Here is a 17,285-nt window from a genome sequence, read left to right on the forward strand (position 1 = left end):
TGCTGCTCTGGTCTAAAATCATCTGGCCAAAGGACTATAGTTGAAAATTTGCCAGCTGGCTAACACTGGCACATTTACAGAAATGTTGATTAATGTGTGTTGTCCTTTATAAATAAACAAATACAAAAAAAAAAAAAAAAATGGAGTAGTGCAATATCCAAATCGTAGGGGGGGTGGGTGCGCAATATTTGGCAAAATATGTGTCAAACCATTCTGAATTGAGTATTGTGGTGCTGCAGAGACGTCCTGGCCTACAAAATGTATCCTAACGACTAAAGAAAAAAAAAATCTTTGGTACAGATCCTCTCAAAAATCACACTATAATTATTTTAATATTTTTCAATGAAATCGAGAAAGATACAAAAATGATCATTCCCTCCAATATTGTGAATCATATCGCAAGTCAAATTAATTGCGATTAGATATTTTCCTCATATCGTGCAGCCCTAGAAAAATATCAACCAAAGCAGCAGTAAAGGGTGGAAACATTTTCAAATTTGGTTTTCTAGTGATTTTGAAATAGTGATGTTGAGATATAAACAGAGATAAACTGGTTTATTATTATTACAACATATCAACACTATATTTCTATCTTATTCTGTCACCATAAGAAAACTACAGCGGGATCTGTGGATAACCCAGAAGAACAAGGGACAAAAATCACTGCTGTTAAGGTTTTTTTAAATTCTTTAAGGACCAAAAATTACATTCTATTCACTTCCTTTATTTTGTGGTGGCAGTATGAACTGAATGTAATCTCAAAAGACACACACAACTAACTCACCATTTAAAGATTTTCAATAGTAGTTCTCATAGAATACCAGAGTTTCATTACACTACATTCATTGCATTGCATTCACTTTTTAGATGCTTTTGTCCAAAATAACTTAATAAATGCATTCAAACTAAAAAGGAACAAGAGCTAGATGTCATGCCATTTCAAAAATTGGAAGTGTAACCCTCCCAAAAACAAACCACTAAAAGAGTCTTTTTTTTTTTTGGCGGTGGAAGATGGGAAGTGACCCTGGGTCCAGAACTTCAGTACTGATACCAAAACAATACTTCCTTTGATAACTTTGAGAAATAAATAGAAACAAGGTTGTATACAAAACCCCTTTTTCTTTCATTGAACAAAAGAAGAAAAAGAAAGTTGCATAAACTGTCAAGTCAACAAGATTTGATGTCAACTTTTAGTACCTAAGAAAGTTGTGATCGTCTGTGCTACGGACACATTACCAGAAAAAGTACAGCAGTTTGATGTCCAGTAATCAGTGGTAAACTCTGCTGTAGATAAGTGCATGCTTTTTGTTCTCTCACCGTATTTGACCTGTGCGACGTCTCCGACCACGATCTCGGACACTTTGATCTGGATCACCTGCCCCCCTCGGACGACGCTGAACTTCTGCTCCTGCTCGATGCGGCTCTGGAGGCCGCGGAACTGCTTCTCTTTGCTCCAGTCGTTGAAGGCCGTCACCAGGACAACGCAGACCACCGACAGCAGGATGGCAGCGCCTTCGATCCATCCAGCCTCCTCCTCAGCCTCGGCATCGAAGCTGCCAGCCGCTTTGCCACAGTCTGAACAAAGACAACGCAGGCTGCAGTTTTAGTTTTTTCTGAACGTACAGTATGTTCCCCTGCTTCTTTACACCCTCAAACAGTGCAGCCTGACAGGAAGTGACCTCTGGCCTTACTGTACAGGTGGATTCCGGTTTCTACGAACAAGTCTCTCTAACTTTGGGTGGAAGTGACACACCTCTACTTTGATGTAAAACCCTCAGCTTGGCCCAGTGGCTCTCTCCGCTTTTCTCTTTTAACAAAGTTGGTACCTTGAAATTAAATATGTTTTTTTAAGAGGGACAAGAAAAGACAGCACTGTCTTATAAAACCTACAGAAACAGAAAGTGTGCATGTTTCTCCCCCCTGAGAAATAAAAGTGAATCTTAGCTTTTATTTGGTACTCAAGTAATGTATTTATTTCAGTGTAGTTCTGTTTATCAGTGAACTGTATGAACTACGCTGCAGACTGGAGTCTTTGCTTACAGTGGATATGAACGGATATGAACCAGCGATAGTTCTTTTATGTGAATGGGTCCAATACGAATAAAGGCCCGTCCACACCAAAAACAATAACTATAACCATAACTTTAAGTGTAACGATGTCAGCATCCACACTGCTGACCGATAACGCTCTGCAAACAGTAGCGCTGCACGCTCCAGCTGATACATAATACACTAACAGTGTTGGGGAAGTTACTTTTAGAAAGTAGTGTTTGCTCGTAATCCGTTACTTTACTTAGTTACCCCCTATGGAAAGTAACGTTTTACTTTACTCGTTATTTTTACGTTACTTTTAAAAGCAGGCATCTCTGGCAGAGACTGAAGTTAATTATACAAAAACTATCTTTGACCATAAAGCCAATCTATGGTTTATCAGTGAAGTGTCTGAACTCCACCGCAGACTGGATTCTCTCCTCACAGAGTGACGGCTGATTCATTATGAACGAGTCCAGCGCAGGTTGAATGCACATCAGCAGGTCATCGGCGTTACACGGTGTTAGTGTATACTATGTAATGTCTGTATCGACTTGTACCGGTCGCGCAGCCACGATGGCCCATGCATTGTCGTAGACACATGCAGCCTCTTTTCTGGAAATCCTTGCGTGTCCATGCAACCGACACAAGTCAACAGCGGTCCGCTGCGTGTATGAGGCCGTCTCCACTGCATCCATCTGTGAGGTTGTCAGCTTTGTGTCTGCCTGGCTCAGAGCGCCGTCCAGCAAAAAGCCACGAAGCTTAAAACGCTCTCAAAAGTTAGCTTTGTTCTCGCTTGCCATGATTACTCTGCTACCAGCCTCTGTCCCGTCCCGTGTGGAGCTTGTGAGCGTGCAGCTGAGAAGGCAGCGTCGCTGTCAAATCTGCCCCTGGGAAAAGTAACTGTAACTGTCTGAGGGACAGTGTTACTGAGTTTTCATGTTTAAGTCTATATTTTGCTAATTTCATTAGTGTTTGAATTCATACAGTAATTAAAAACATTAAAAATGTAATAAATAAGAGTTTAAAAAGGGATGTTGGATTTAAAACTGTACTAAAATATTGTTTGTTTAAATTGTTGCTTTATTACAAATGTCATTTTTGATGTTGAGGTCAAATGACCAGAGTTTAGCGAAGGCCTCACCTGTTGCATTGTGGGTGAGAGGAATACAGAGAGAGAGCCAACGTGGCTGCAGAGAAAAAATGTACGGCCTCAAACAAAGATTTTACACGGTCCAAGAGGCGCACACGGTAATTGTGTTTTTTGTATTTCAGCCTTGTCATATTTGTGTTTAATATTTGTTGTAATTTCTTTGCATTTAATGCTCTTTCTGTACTGTTGTGACGCTAACATTGTGGGGCCCGTCTACTTAAGGAAATGTGCTTAAGAGACTGTAAAATGACTGAAAGAAGTATATTTGACTAATTGTATTTTATGTGTTTATTTTTCTTGTAGTTTTCACGGTGTCTTACGACGAAAAGGTGGAAATAAATGATCAAAGGACATCTGTATGATGCGTGGCCTTATTTAATTGGACCAGTGTAATTACAGTAACGTTGCGCCGAATTGAAAAAGGAACTACGTTTCGTTACAAACCTTTCAGTAGTAGCGCGTTACACTACTTTTTACCCGAAAAAGTAGTTACGTTACTGTAACGCGTTACACCCAACACTGTACACTAATATAGCAGAAGTTGCAACGTCAGATTACAGGAATGTATGTAGGAATAACCTACATGCACATATTCGTGAATTTAGGTACATTTTATAAACTAAAAAAAGTCTACAGACGGCCCCCTGGCTTCTTCAGGAAACAACGGCGCTCCAGAGCCGGGGATGAGAGCAGGCGGGCGGGCGCCAGAACAAAAACACCGACAGTATGATCGTAACATCCAAAACACAAGATTCACTCTCAGTGGTTTCTGTGACATGAGAAATGTTTTTAAAGTACTAATGTTTAAAAACACACAGAGGATCGTAGTAGCCCCACAGAGTGGAAAAGTCACACCACTGACCACCTGTGTGAAACCCATCTCTCCGCAGTGTCTCTCTCTGCTGTGTCATGTTGTAATTTCAGATGGATTTCGATTGGCTGTAAGTGTTTTTATCGATCAAATTGCTCTGAAAATGAAAATTGATCGCCACTGTTGTTATCGTTATAGTTGTGGTCCGCCACCCACAACAGTAAGAATGATTTTTAAAACTATATAGTTATAGTTGTCGTTATAGTTATTGTTCTTGGTGTGGACGGCCCTTAAGCCTTGAATGGACCCACATCACATGCATGTCTTCTGCAGGAAAGGAGTGACCGGGACAAACACTTTCCTCTGATTGTGTGTAAATTTGCTGTTTTCACATCACACGGGATTAATCATGACAGTAAAGGCACTAAAACATGAGTAGGCTAACATGTAAAACCTGAAACTTGACCTGTTGGCTGTTAGTCTGAGGTGAGCTCGACTGCAGTTTAACTTACACGTGTACTGCTGTTATGAAAGAAAGTAACAAAGCAAGTACAATGAGTCCCAGACCCCCTCACTGACTGAAGCCTAATAATGGGGCGACACAAAACAGGAAACACATTCTGAACATCATCTGACAGCTCTGCTAACATCTCACCACAATGTCCCTGTAAACGAGCAGTGATATGCCAGCACACAGGTTCATAATACAAGTTTGGAACAATATGTTTCTGAGGATGTAAAGGTTTCATCTGAGTGACTGGGTGTAAAATAAAAACTCACTGTGTCTGTCACCACCGGGCGGATGGTAGAAAGAAAGGGCTAGTGAAATGATGGCTGCCACCTCCAAGATGATAAGCGTGACATCCTGAAGGGCTTCCCACACTAACTGCAAAAAGGTTTTGGGCTTTTTAGGAGGGATGAGGTTCTGTCCAAACTCCTCTATCCTTCTGTCGATGTCCTCAGAGTTTCCAGCTAAACCTGCAGCAGAAGACACAAAGACAACATCAGAGACAAGTCCTCCTCTGATCCTGGTTTACACCACGAAACTATTAAAGGAACACGCCGACTTATTGGGAATTTAGCTTATTCACCGTAACCCCCAGAGTTAGACAAGTCGATACATACCCTTCTCATCTCCGTGCGTGTTAGAAGGCTGTCTGACGGTTCCAGCGGCATCAGGCCAGCACGTAACATGCAGGTGAATGGTTCCAGTAATCCTACTGCTCCCAATAAGTGACAAAATAACGGCAACATGTTCCTATTTACATGTTGTGATTTGTATAGTCACAGCGTGTACAAATAACAACGTAACATGAGACACAGCCATCTTCTAACCGTAAACAAACCGGGAACTATATTCTCAGGCGGAAGAATATAGTACTTGGGCGGAATGATTTGCTTTGCAGCAAGCCTGTCTGAGAATATAGTTCCCGGTTTGTTTACAGTTATAAGATGGCTGTGTCTCATGTTTCGTTGTTTTTTGTACACGCTGTGACTCTACAAATCACAACATGTAAATAGGAACATGTTGCCGTTATTTTGTCACTTTTGTCACAATTCGGAGCAGTAAGATTAGTGGAACCATTCACCTGCATGTTCTGTGCTAGGCTAAGCTACCAGTGGAGCTGTCAGACAGCGTTACAGCACGCACGGAGATGAAAAGGGTATGTATGGACTTATCTAACTCTGGGGGATACGGTGAATAAGACAAAGTCCCAATAAGTCGGCGTGTTCCTTTAATGTAGCTTAATCCTAACCTCTTCACAGGTTTTAAACTCTGAAGAACAACATTATGAGTCACAAGCGATTTAACATTTGTAATCACTAACAAATATGACTCATATAGTTATGAAATTCACACTTGCAGGATGAACTTAAGTAAAAAAAAAAAAAAAAAAATCTAATAACACAGACCTTCAATGTGGTGGCTCCATCTTTTCAAACGTATTGTTGGTCCAGACTTTGCTCAAACACACACAAGTTTATTTCACATTTTAGGGGAGATTGCAAAGTTTCCAAAGATCCTAAATCTGTCAGGTTCCATTTTGGTCAAATGTGTCACAAGTTGCAAAGAATCTCCCACACACTGTCTAACTTGCAAAAAATAATATAAAGTTTAATAGCAGGCAACGTTTCGGTACTAGACCATCTTCAGGCAAATCCATCTGAAGAGACCATCTGTCTCAAATGATACAGCAGACGTGTGGAATGTTTCCATCTGATAACTTCAATAAAGAGCTGGAGCATATGCAATATACTGTCATAGTTTAATTCAAAATAAAGATGTTTTTAAACTAAATTTACAGCTATTATCCCCCGGTAAGCCACAATATGATTTCCAGCATGTTAGAGATAATAGAAAGAATTGATTAGGCTGTATGGTTATAATTATACAATGTATGTATACATTTGATGTGACCAAATTGTTTTTCTCCCTACACAGCCCCTGGGGTGATCATGACAGATTAGCGACACCGACAGGTGACAGTTGCAGGTCAATTTACAACCCTACAACCTAAAAAACATGTGCATGTGTCAATTTTTTGCTCACCTAGAGCTCGCTCAGTTCAATATCAATACGCTTTACGCCAACTTTTTTTGTACAATATTAATTGTTGGTCAATAGCTAAAGACCCAGCATAGAGGCCAGCAGCAGAAGAGAGCAGGTGAGACCAGAAGAGAGCAGAAAAGCACCAGATGTGCGATGTTAAATACAATATTTAGGGATGTAACAGTGTGAAAATTCAACCTCACGGTTATAGTGACCAAAATTATCACGTTTTCGGTATTATCGCGGCATTTTAAAAAGTGTTCAATATGTTCAGAAAGCACTGATAGACCTACACAAGCTGAAATAGTTTCAAAAAGTGTAACAGTGTTTATTACAAAAATATAGGCAAAACCTTATCAAAAGTGCAAATTTTAACATCAAAGGAGCAAGGGTTCAGCATGTAAACAGCTTATTTGTCAGGAACAATTTCCAGTAGTGTAGGTTTAAATTATACAAATCCAAACATTCAAGCCAAGGTTTTCTTCACCAAAATTAAAATGTAAAACTGTACACACAACTTCAGGAGACTCGGATGAAGCTGGGAAGGATTAAACACACGGTTTCATCCACCGTGATAATAATATTTTAAATGAAAACGCTAATTATCGTCAACATTTTTATCGTGGTTTAGCGCTAACACCGGTAATCGTTACATCCCTAGTTAGGCTATCAAAGCGCTGCATGATAACGCTACGTGAACATTTGCACTTCAACCACATCTGGGGATAGTGGCGGTCTTGAGTCTGTGGCATCATTATTTTTAGGTGTTTGGGGGCAAGAAACTATGCTCTACTGATGAGGATCTCCACACAGTTAAATACGGCTTCTGAAAGAAACGTAATGAGGCAACGACTTTAAGGTGTTTGTCAAACACCTTAAAGGATACCTAAACGGACAAAAGTATCAGCTCGACCTACAATTAGGATAAAGAAAAACACCTTTTATCCCAAAATTATCCACTATGTACAAAAAAAACACTACTGTCTAAAAATGGCTGTCGGAAACCTTAAACATCAGAATATATTGTATTTCTGAAAGTGTGAGGACGACATCTTGGTTTCCTTTTGTGCCTCATCCTGCAGCTTAATCTTGCTGAGGCTGACATGCAAAAGATTAATGGCCGAGTCAACAGAGAAAAAGACCAGTCAGTTATTAGTCAAAGCCCAAAGTGGAAACATGAACATAGGAAGCAATTCTACAGAAGACCGTCAAAGTAGGGCTGTGCAATTAATCAAATGTTCAAAATCGACATTTCGCCTCCTAACGATTACAAAAACTGAGTAATTGAGAAAATAAGATTATTTTGCACATTACATTTTGCAAGTAATCTCGTAGTTGTCTCGTGTCCTGAATGGAAAAAAAAGTAATGGGAAAAGTATCAAGGTGTTTTCACTGTTGATTTGTTTAACTGTTTTTTAAATTCAATAATTCATCTTTCCGAAAGTCAATGAGTAACCGTGTTAAATAATTGTGATTTCAATATTGACCAAAATAATTCTGATTTAGATTTTTTCCATAATCAAGCAGCCCTAAGTCATAGTCAGATTAACCTGCTAGGGGACCCGGAGGACAGAACACATGTTCACACAGTTCCACAAAGGGGAGGGAGTTCCACAATCGAGGATCAGACCTCTGAGCTCTGTTCACGAGGGCTGTCACTTTATGTTTGAAATTCAAACTACCTTACAAATGCAGAAAAATATTTCATATTCAATCAGGAATAATCTGTCTGAATTCAAATGCACTATCCATCTGATCCACTGTATGTCCTGTTGTCCTCTGTAAAACCAGACTGTTGCTCTCTTCTTTAACACAAACTGAAGTAAACTAGCGAGCTCTGCTGAACAGACAACCATGACACTAAAACATCTGAGGACTAAGGCGAGGAAAGGATGGATTCATCACCATAGAAGGTTATAAATCAGCAGCGTGTGCAGACTTCGTGAAGTGCAACTGCCTACAATCAACATACAGTAATTTAGCTCAACCATGAGCAAAGGTAGCTTGTCGTTAAGTCAGGCTACGCGGGTTGCATCCAAATGAATTTGAACACATTCAGTGTTAATTCATATATTCTTTTGAACTTGATTTTTTGAAAAGGTGACACATGGTTTATCATGTCTGGTGTTTGTGTCTCTCTGCAGCAGTGTGGTGTTGCCTGGTAGCGGAGAGCAGACTGGTTTCCTCTGAGGAGCAGAACGGCATGTCGAGACATGCTCAGATCCCTCTGGACACGCTGCAGCTGCAGCACGGTGTCTCTGAATCAGGTTTTCAACCAAGCACCTCTCTCCACGTGAAACTAATATAATGTAAATAGGAAGGGTGACCAGAGCACTGGGCATGCCCTCTGCTTTCAGGTGACACTTACACTTTAAGTTAATGGATCCACCCTCCAGCTATCGCCACAGAGACACGCAGAGAAGTGAAGCGGTGTGAAAGATTTTCTGCTGATTTCAAGCTGCTGCTGACATTTTACTCGCTGTCAGTAGGAGTCGAAACCCTGAAGGTGTTTACTGAGAGTGTGCAAGACAGACAGATGAAGTGAATTAATGATGAGGAGGAAAATGCCAATGGGCAGACGTATGAGACTCACTGAGTCCACTGAGACACACAGTTCACAGTCTACTGTCTGTAGGTCAGCATGAGAAACATTGAGAGACACTGGGTCCACTGAGACACACAGTTCACAGTCTACTGTCTGGAGGTCAGCATGAGACACATTGAGACACACTGAGTCCACTGAGACACACTGTTCAGTCTACTGTCTGGAGGTCAGCATGAGACACACCAGGACACAATAAGTCCAGTGTCTTTACTTCAGCATGAGAGATAATGAGTCCACTGAATTAACTGACTGTTTTTTGTTTATCAAAGCAACAATGTTTGGCAAATCTTAACTGTGTGTATGAAAGGGAGGAAATCAATCTAAAAGAAGATGAATGAAAATGATCAACTCCTGATGTGTAATAAAAGTGCTAAAACATACGAACAACAGGATGTTCAATAAAAGAGCAGCTCAGTGTTCCGTCTAAACCTGCAGCCCCAGTCGGGTCACGGAGTCTAAGTTTAGCATTCAACGCAAAACTCCTCTGGTCACCTTCTGCATGAGAACACACACAAACCCCTGATCCAACCGGCCGCCACGCTGCAGGGTTCAGCAGAGGTAACATCACGTAGAAAAGATTTACAGGCTGATCAGACACGATGAGCATCACTGCCTCCACTACCTTTACTGTTGTTATGACTGACGGGACAAAGATTGCAGCCAGATTGAAACAGGGGACATTTTTATTTCATGCTGGTCTGTACATGCTATATGGTCTGACAGCGACACACTGCCGCAGATTATTATGACATTTAGGGCTTTATTTTTGTAGCACGCAACGACTAGCGCAAGCAGCGCACAGACAGTTTGGTATTTTCCTGACCTTGAAATCTGCTTTGCCCATTTGTGTGACATTTTGGTGCCTAGGGCTACACACACACACACACACACACACACACACACACACACACACACACACACACACACAGCGTGCCAGTCGGAGGGAGGAGAAACACAAACAGGTGGAGGTAGGCCTCGGCGATAAAACGATCTTGAAACGGGGTAGCGAAAAAATTCTGGTCGATAACCGCTTTGGACATATTTACCCAATAACACAACTGTCTGGCTTTTCAGCTTGACGGACACGCCCACTTCCTATTGCGAGCGTTTTGCCGATGTTCCCCTGTGGAAATGTGTGTTCCCCTGTTGAATAGGGTTTCCCGCCTGTTAAAATGCAAAATATGTCGGTGGTTGGTGCCAAGCAGGATGGGAAACGCAACAAATGTTTTCTATCACCATCCCAGCGACCACTGGCTCTGCCCTCCTACGTACTTCTGCTCAATTTTCATTTTCCTTCACTACTCCGTCTGGGTTTGCGGTATATTCTGGGGTTTTCTCTGGCCAAATATTTGGCGGTCCAATCAGCGAACAGAGGGAGTGGCTGAGAACGATGACGTTGAGGACGTGCGCTAGAAAGATGCGAACGAAGACATTCGGTCCGTTGTGGCAACGCTGCCGAATATCCAGAAGTTAAAGCCCGAGCAAGAACAATCTTTGCTGAGTTGTGTTGGTGGCCATGATGTTGTGGCCCTCCTCCCCACGGGGTTCAGGAACTGTTTGATTTTCCAGTTCGCTCCGTTAGTGGTGAAGGAGTTGGCTAAGGCTAACGCTAGCGATGCTAATGCTAAATATAACCCGATAGTTGTTGTCGGTCTCCCCTCTTGTTGCACATGACATACGTCACGACCAAACGTTAGCGATTGGTTATGGCAGATCCAGAGTGGCTCTGGGCAGATCCAATAGTTTTAAACTTCAACAGAGTAACTTCAAGGAAGTTAACACTTGTCAATGGAGAGTGGCCAGACTCTCTGTACAAATGAACTGTACCAGAGTCTGGTAGGACCAGGCTAAGAGACCACACCGAGAGTATGAAAATGTGAACTCATGCTGGCTCGAGTCCAAAAACAAGTTATAAGTAGTACCATTAGTTTGTTCAGATTAATGTATTTGTCATAGTTCCTTGTGTACTAACATAAGATAAAGACAATGAAAAGACGGTTCTCCACCAGCCACTTGCAGTGCAACAGGAAAAGACAATCATACAGACGTACGTAAAAGTAGTACCGTTAGTTCGTCTGCTGTTAGCGGCGCTAGCATTAGTTTGCACTTGTTGATTTTGCAGACACAAAGGAAAACGTAATTGTAAGACGACTCTGTATGAGGAAAAGAGGGCTACTCTTTCTTTTGCCAGTTGAGGGCACTACTGCTCTGTTGTGAATGTGTAATGTGAGATCTCAAGAAAAACATTTTGCTGAATATTGTAAAGGTTTTTTTTTATTTTTTATTTCACGTTAATAAACTATATTCTTAAGTGTAATTAAACCTCTGGTTTATTCAGGCTTCAGTCAGGACGCATAGCAAAAAAATTATATCGTGATAAATATTAGAGTTGAGCCGGATACTCGGCTGAAACGAGTATCCGGTACGGATAAAGCACTTTTGCCGAGTACGAGTATTATACGAGTAATACGAGTCAATATCTGTGCTCGGATTGAATAAAAATCCTCATTGGGTAGTTGACTGTGTCTGCGTTCTGTGATAGGCTAGTCGTCACAGCGCCCCTCCCCTACACACATACAGATTTATTGTGTTGCTGTAGGTGTCCCGCTCTGCTCACTCACACAGAACAGCTCTCTCTCTCTCTCTCTGTCTCCCTCAGTCACTCAGGTTCACCAGTCTTTTCCGTTAACGTTTAGGGTTTTTTCAGCTTCAGGTTTGTTTTTTACTTCGGTTTGTAGTACTTACTTATTAACCAGTAGAGTTCTGGTAAACGTGGGGTTTGTTCAGACGTGGTGCTTGGTAGAATGCGACTCGCGTTGCGTCTCTGCCTGTCGGAGATTTTTTTTCTTTTTTAAACCGTCAGCTGACTCTAAACAGATCTGAAAAACAGCGTCGGACTATTTGATCCGTAGAACACAGTCCCCCCCTCCCCCCTCTCTCTCTTTCTCTCTCTCTCTGTCTCTCTGTTACTCACTCACACACACACACACACACACACACACACACACCTGGTGTGGAAATATAAAACCAAAATCACACTAAGCATAAAAAAATTAAAAGTTAAAAAAAGAAAGTTATGTTGAGTATGAAAACTCTTGTTCATTACATTTTACTTCATAATTGCAACCGCATGTGTTGTATTCATTGTTCTTGTTCTGTATATAGTTTGTTATCGTGATCAAAACCATTGATCTGAAGCTCAATGCTGATGCTGTCATGTAAATAGTTTTCTAATCAGCAATAAATATAACAATTTCTGATCAACCCATATCAATTGCATGCTTAAAATAACATACCGGTTAAAGCCCCGCCCATTTCAAGACAACCCGACCCACTTCCGGGTTAAATCCCGCCCACTTCCGGGTTAGGCCCCGCCCAGTCCGAGTACAGATACAGATACAGATAATTCATATGGTTAACAGATACAGATACAGATAATGCTGTACTCGCTCATCCCTAATAAATATCGATATTGATTAAAATGGGAAAAGATAGTGATAAAAAAAATTTGCCATATCACCCAGCCCTAGGTGGAGGGTACATCCAAATGAGGCAGCACAAAGCAAGTTGTTGGTATTTTGGTGGAAATTCAGTCGCTGAGAATAGACTCAAAACTAGGCATGGTAATCACCAGAGGCCCCACGATACGATATTATCATGATACTTAATACGATATTATTGCAATTTAAAACAGATTGCGATATTTTGCGATATATTGCAATGGATTAAACTTTTTTCCAACTTGAAATGATTTCCCCAAAGAAAAAAAAAGACAGATTTCTCTGTTCATCTCACTTAATTTTTATTGCTGTACAAACTTTAGTGGACGGAAAAAGGAATTGATCTTATTATTCTTGTACCAAAAAAGAAAAAAAATGTATGTGCAATTTATATAATAAAAAAACAATATTTGGCGTCCGTGTATCGATACAGTATCGCCACGGAAAATATTATCGATTCCGCCTCACCCCTACTCAGAACCACATCTGTTTCTGGCACAAAAATCACTCTTTCAAAACAACCTCACGACAATAAGACAGAAAACAGCTGACTGAAGTTGTTTTTAGGCTTCTTACTATCTTTACATGAAAAAGCATTGATTGTAGATGTGATGAGTTAGTGTCACTTTAAGTGTGCAGCCCACTGTGATAAAATGAATATAACTCCGGCCTTCACTCACACATTCAGTAACTGAGACACTCATCCATGCCTTCATCACCTCCCGTCTGGACTACTGCAATGGTGTCCTGTCTGGACTGCCCACCAAGGCCCTTAGCAGACTCCAGTATGTCCAGAACTCTGCTGCCAGGGTTTTAACCCACACTAAGCCCTGGCAGCATATCACTCCCATCCTCCAACAGCTCCACTGGTTGCCAGTCAAGTCACGCATCACCTACAAGATCCTCCTGCTCACCTACAAATCTCTCCATGGACTCTCACCACAATACCTCACAGATCTCCTCCACCCCTACACTCAGTCACATTCCCTGCGGTCCTCTGACAAGGACCCGCTGGAAACCCCCCCGCACCAGGTTGCGGACTTTTGGGGACAGGGCTTTCTCTGCCAATGCTCCCACACTCTGGAACAGTGTACCACTCCACGTCCGCTCTGCCCCATCCCTGCCCATGTTCAAAAAGCACCTAAAAACATTTCTTTTCACCAAGTCCTTCAAACCCTAACCCCCCCCCCCCCCACCCACCCACCCATTTGTTAAGCGACCTTGGGTACCATGAAAGGCGCTATAAGTCGAAGTAATTATTATTATTATTATTCTTATTATTATAACTGATTAGAAATGACGAAAAGACGCTCAAAAAGGTCACTACCAGAGCCGATACCAAATGATCAGTCTGTTCCCAATTAAAGACACTGTGATTACATCCCCAAACGTTTGATCTCGGTTCACGGTTAATGTTGCACAAACAACCAGCAAAGTGACTTTCCTTCTAAAAATCTTTAAAGCCTTTTCGGTCAAACTCTGAACCACTTCACATCACTGAAACTTCCTCAGGAACTACAAGATAAATCAGCTTGTACTCTCTGCTGTGTATCCTCCATTACATTTTTTTCTTAATTTAAATGTAGTATTTACAGAAGGGAACTAGCGGTGTGAGGATCTATCAATCTGGATCGATTCAATGATCACAATCCAATATCACTGATGCAAAGTCAAAACATCGATATAGTATCATCTTTAAGATATGCCTTTATTTTGAAACTCCAACTAAGGAGGTCATACAGGTTCTTTAAGTTAACTGATAAAAAAAAACATTTGCACTTAAACATGAGAAATGTGGCACTTTATAGTGAACAGACCGGTCTATTTTTATTCTGTTTATTTAAAAGAATAGATTATTTTTCATTTAAATGTCTGGAAGAGCTCAGTAATTAAATTGTCAAATCATATTTCAGTTGCTTTTCGTGAGTTGATATTTAAATGTTACTGATTGTGTCAATTATAGAGTGTGGTCTAGACCTACTCTATCTGTGAAGTGTCTTGAGATAACTCGTTATGATTTGATACTATAAATAAAATTGAATTGAAACGGGCAAATGATACTGTCTCATATCAATTGCAGACGTGAATTAAATCGAATCATAATCGTATCGTTGCAGACATTTTTGATATCAGCAAACGTTGCATCCTTGTCCAAAGAATCAATATAAGGCCGTAGCGTGATGAAACCTGTGATTTAAACCCCTAACTGGAACACACTGTTTGTCTCATATTGTCCTGAAGCGGACAGGGAGCGGAGCAGGATCAACAGAGGCCGCAGGTCATAGTTGACTTTGACCATCACACAGTCAACAGTCCCTCGAGCCAGACTAAACCAAACATGTCCTACGTTGGTTTAATGGTGTCCACGCCACAGGAGAGGGGGTCTGTGAGTCACAGGGGAAGGGGCCAAAAACATCACTGAAGTAGCTCTGACTAAAAACACAAACTGTATTTAGAGTGGAGCGTCACGCTGCCTCTGGTTGAACTTAACGTCAGTTCTGAATTCATATTTCTGGTGCCGTGATGCTCCAGCCGGTAGTCCGCTCCGTTGTTTAAGATAGGCTGTCCGTGTGGACACAAAGTGAACACAGAAGCAGAGTTTCTCAGCATATTTACCTTCGATAGGTGACGTTCTCAGTCTGGCACACAGTCCGCTCACATCTCCGTAGCTCTCCTTGATCTTGGTCACCGACTCTTCTCCTCTCAGCTCCATGAGGGAGCGCAGCTCCTGTAATGAGCAGCGGAACTCCGCCTCGTGGTTGGCCTCGCCACGACGGCCATGTTTGGACCCACGAAAAGAGTTGTTGGCCATGTCTCCTTCCTCTGGGACTCGACAGAGGCCTCCCGAAAAACACAGACTCAGTGGTCAGCCGGAGGTGCAGATCTGGCCTGACAGGGACTCTGTGACTGTAGGGGGGGGGATAGAAAGAGAGGGTCATTTCAGATGTCTCATGGGAAAACAAATAAGTGACTCAAGGGGAACATGTAAAAGTTACAGTTATGACTGGGCGCAGGACACCAAGGTTATGTCCTTGGTATTGTTTCGAGGGACTGCACTCTATAATTACGTACAAACTACACAAGATGTTTTTTAAAGACCGATTCTGGTATTTCTTTTGACTCAGCATTTTTAAATTTGACTTTTTCCTCACAATGAAATTTGCTGTCAATAAAGTAAGAGGGATTTAAGACTTTTCTAGATAGATAGAAAAAAAGATAAATAGATGACTTTATTAATCCCCGCAGGGAAATTAAGGCGTCTTCGCTGCCAGCCTAACCCTAACTTTAATACAGTTACAACATAAAACACTATGAATACAGTAAAATACAATACAGTCACAATACAATACAAATGCACTTAAGAAGGAGAGATACAAATACAACATCTACAGTAATAGTGGCAGATGAGTTATAGAGTTTAATGGCAGAAGGCAGGAATGATCCCCCCCGACTCATTTCCTGGTTCTCCTTCTCCATCAACAACATGAAATCAAGGAGATAATTAACTTCTCCTGCTACAGATTTCCCACCGTGGTCAGAAAGAACAGGGGAGACACTTTGTTTCTCTCACTGTGACTCTAGAGTTGCTACTCGCTCCAAAGCTAATCGCCGTCACTCTCTCACTTTCTCCCTCACTCTAGCGCGCGCACACACACACACACACACACACACACACACACACACACACACACACACACACACACACACACACACACACACACACACACACACACACACACACACACACACACACACACGTATAAACATCAGGCCACTTACGTAGGCTACGGCAAAGCCCGTCTACGGAAAGCCTTTCCACTCATAGATATATATAAAGGCCTTTATATATATCTATGTTTCCACTCCCTATTCAGCCCCATTGTACCGAATTTGGTTGCAGTTCCACCAGAGTTCCACTGGGGGTGATCGCGGTCCAGTGCAAAATGAATGGGACTCTATGGAGCTAGACGGCTAAATTTGTCTCTTTCGCCTATTGTCGGTGAGAAATCTCAGATTTGATTGTAGTTTTTGTAAGTTCAACATGGATTATAGGTCGAAAGTTGAATGAACGAGTACTTATGCCCTTTTGATTTCTTACAGGTTGAGTCGTTGTTGCCCATAACACGCTAGCATTCTGCTAATGAATGCTGATTGGTCAGTGAAGGACTGATTACGACCAGAGATCCCACTTGACGGCATCCGAAGCAGAACCAGAATGTCAGAGGGAATATTTCGGCATGGTCTTTAAAACATTAGTAAACCTCTTTCTAGCCCGTGTATTAACAGGGAGAGCCTGACCTCTCAGCTGTGTTGTCGATGCCTCGAGAGAAAAAAATTAAGTGACTCAGAGCTCGCCGTAAAGGGTTATCTCTGGCCGTATGATGTGTATGACGTCACTGACATTTTAAAAGGCTTTTTAGAACAAAAAAGCCACTTTAAAAAGATCTAACACCCAGCAGTGTGTATTTTCTTAGCCTCCCCTTTCGAATGAAACATTCAAATTACTAGACAAAAAATGATATCCTGAGAAAAGTGGATTTTGAGGGGTATAGCTCCATAGAGTCCCATTCATTCTGCACTGGCCTGTGTATATGGAACTCACTTTTTGGTGAAAACTTGCCTCTGACGAGTGA

At 41.5% G+C, this 17,285-nt stretch overlaps 1 protein-coding gene across 3 annotated transcripts in view; it reads right to left on the reverse strand.

Annotated features, from left to right (window-relative positions):
* Positions 1-17,285, reverse strand: part of LOC116036252 (plasma membrane calcium-transporting ATPase 1-like) — a 52,902-nt gene that overhangs the window by 24,306 nt on the left and 11,311 nt on the right. For all 3 annotated transcript variants that reach the window (XM_036002781.1, XM_031279722.2, XM_031279721.2), the window contains 3 exons: positions 15,268-15,558; positions 4,776-4,973; positions 1,318-1,575 (listed from right to left, as the gene is read on the reverse strand). In XM_036002781.1, the coding sequence (XP_035858674.1) occupies positions 1,318-1,575; positions 4,776-4,973; positions 15,268-15,463 (652 nt within the window). In that variant the 5' untranslated portion in view covers positions 15,464-15,558. The remainder of the gene's footprint in view (positions 1-1,317; positions 1,576-4,775; positions 4,974-15,267; positions 15,559-17,285) is intronic.

The sequence above is a fragment of the Sander lucioperca genome, chromosome 7 (assembly GCF_008315115.2).
Source record: "Sander lucioperca isolate FBNREF2018 chromosome 7, SLUC_FBN_1.2, whole genome shotgun sequence".
NCBI classification, from domain to species: Eukaryota; Metazoa; Chordata; class Actinopteri; order Perciformes; family Percidae; genus Sander; species Sander lucioperca.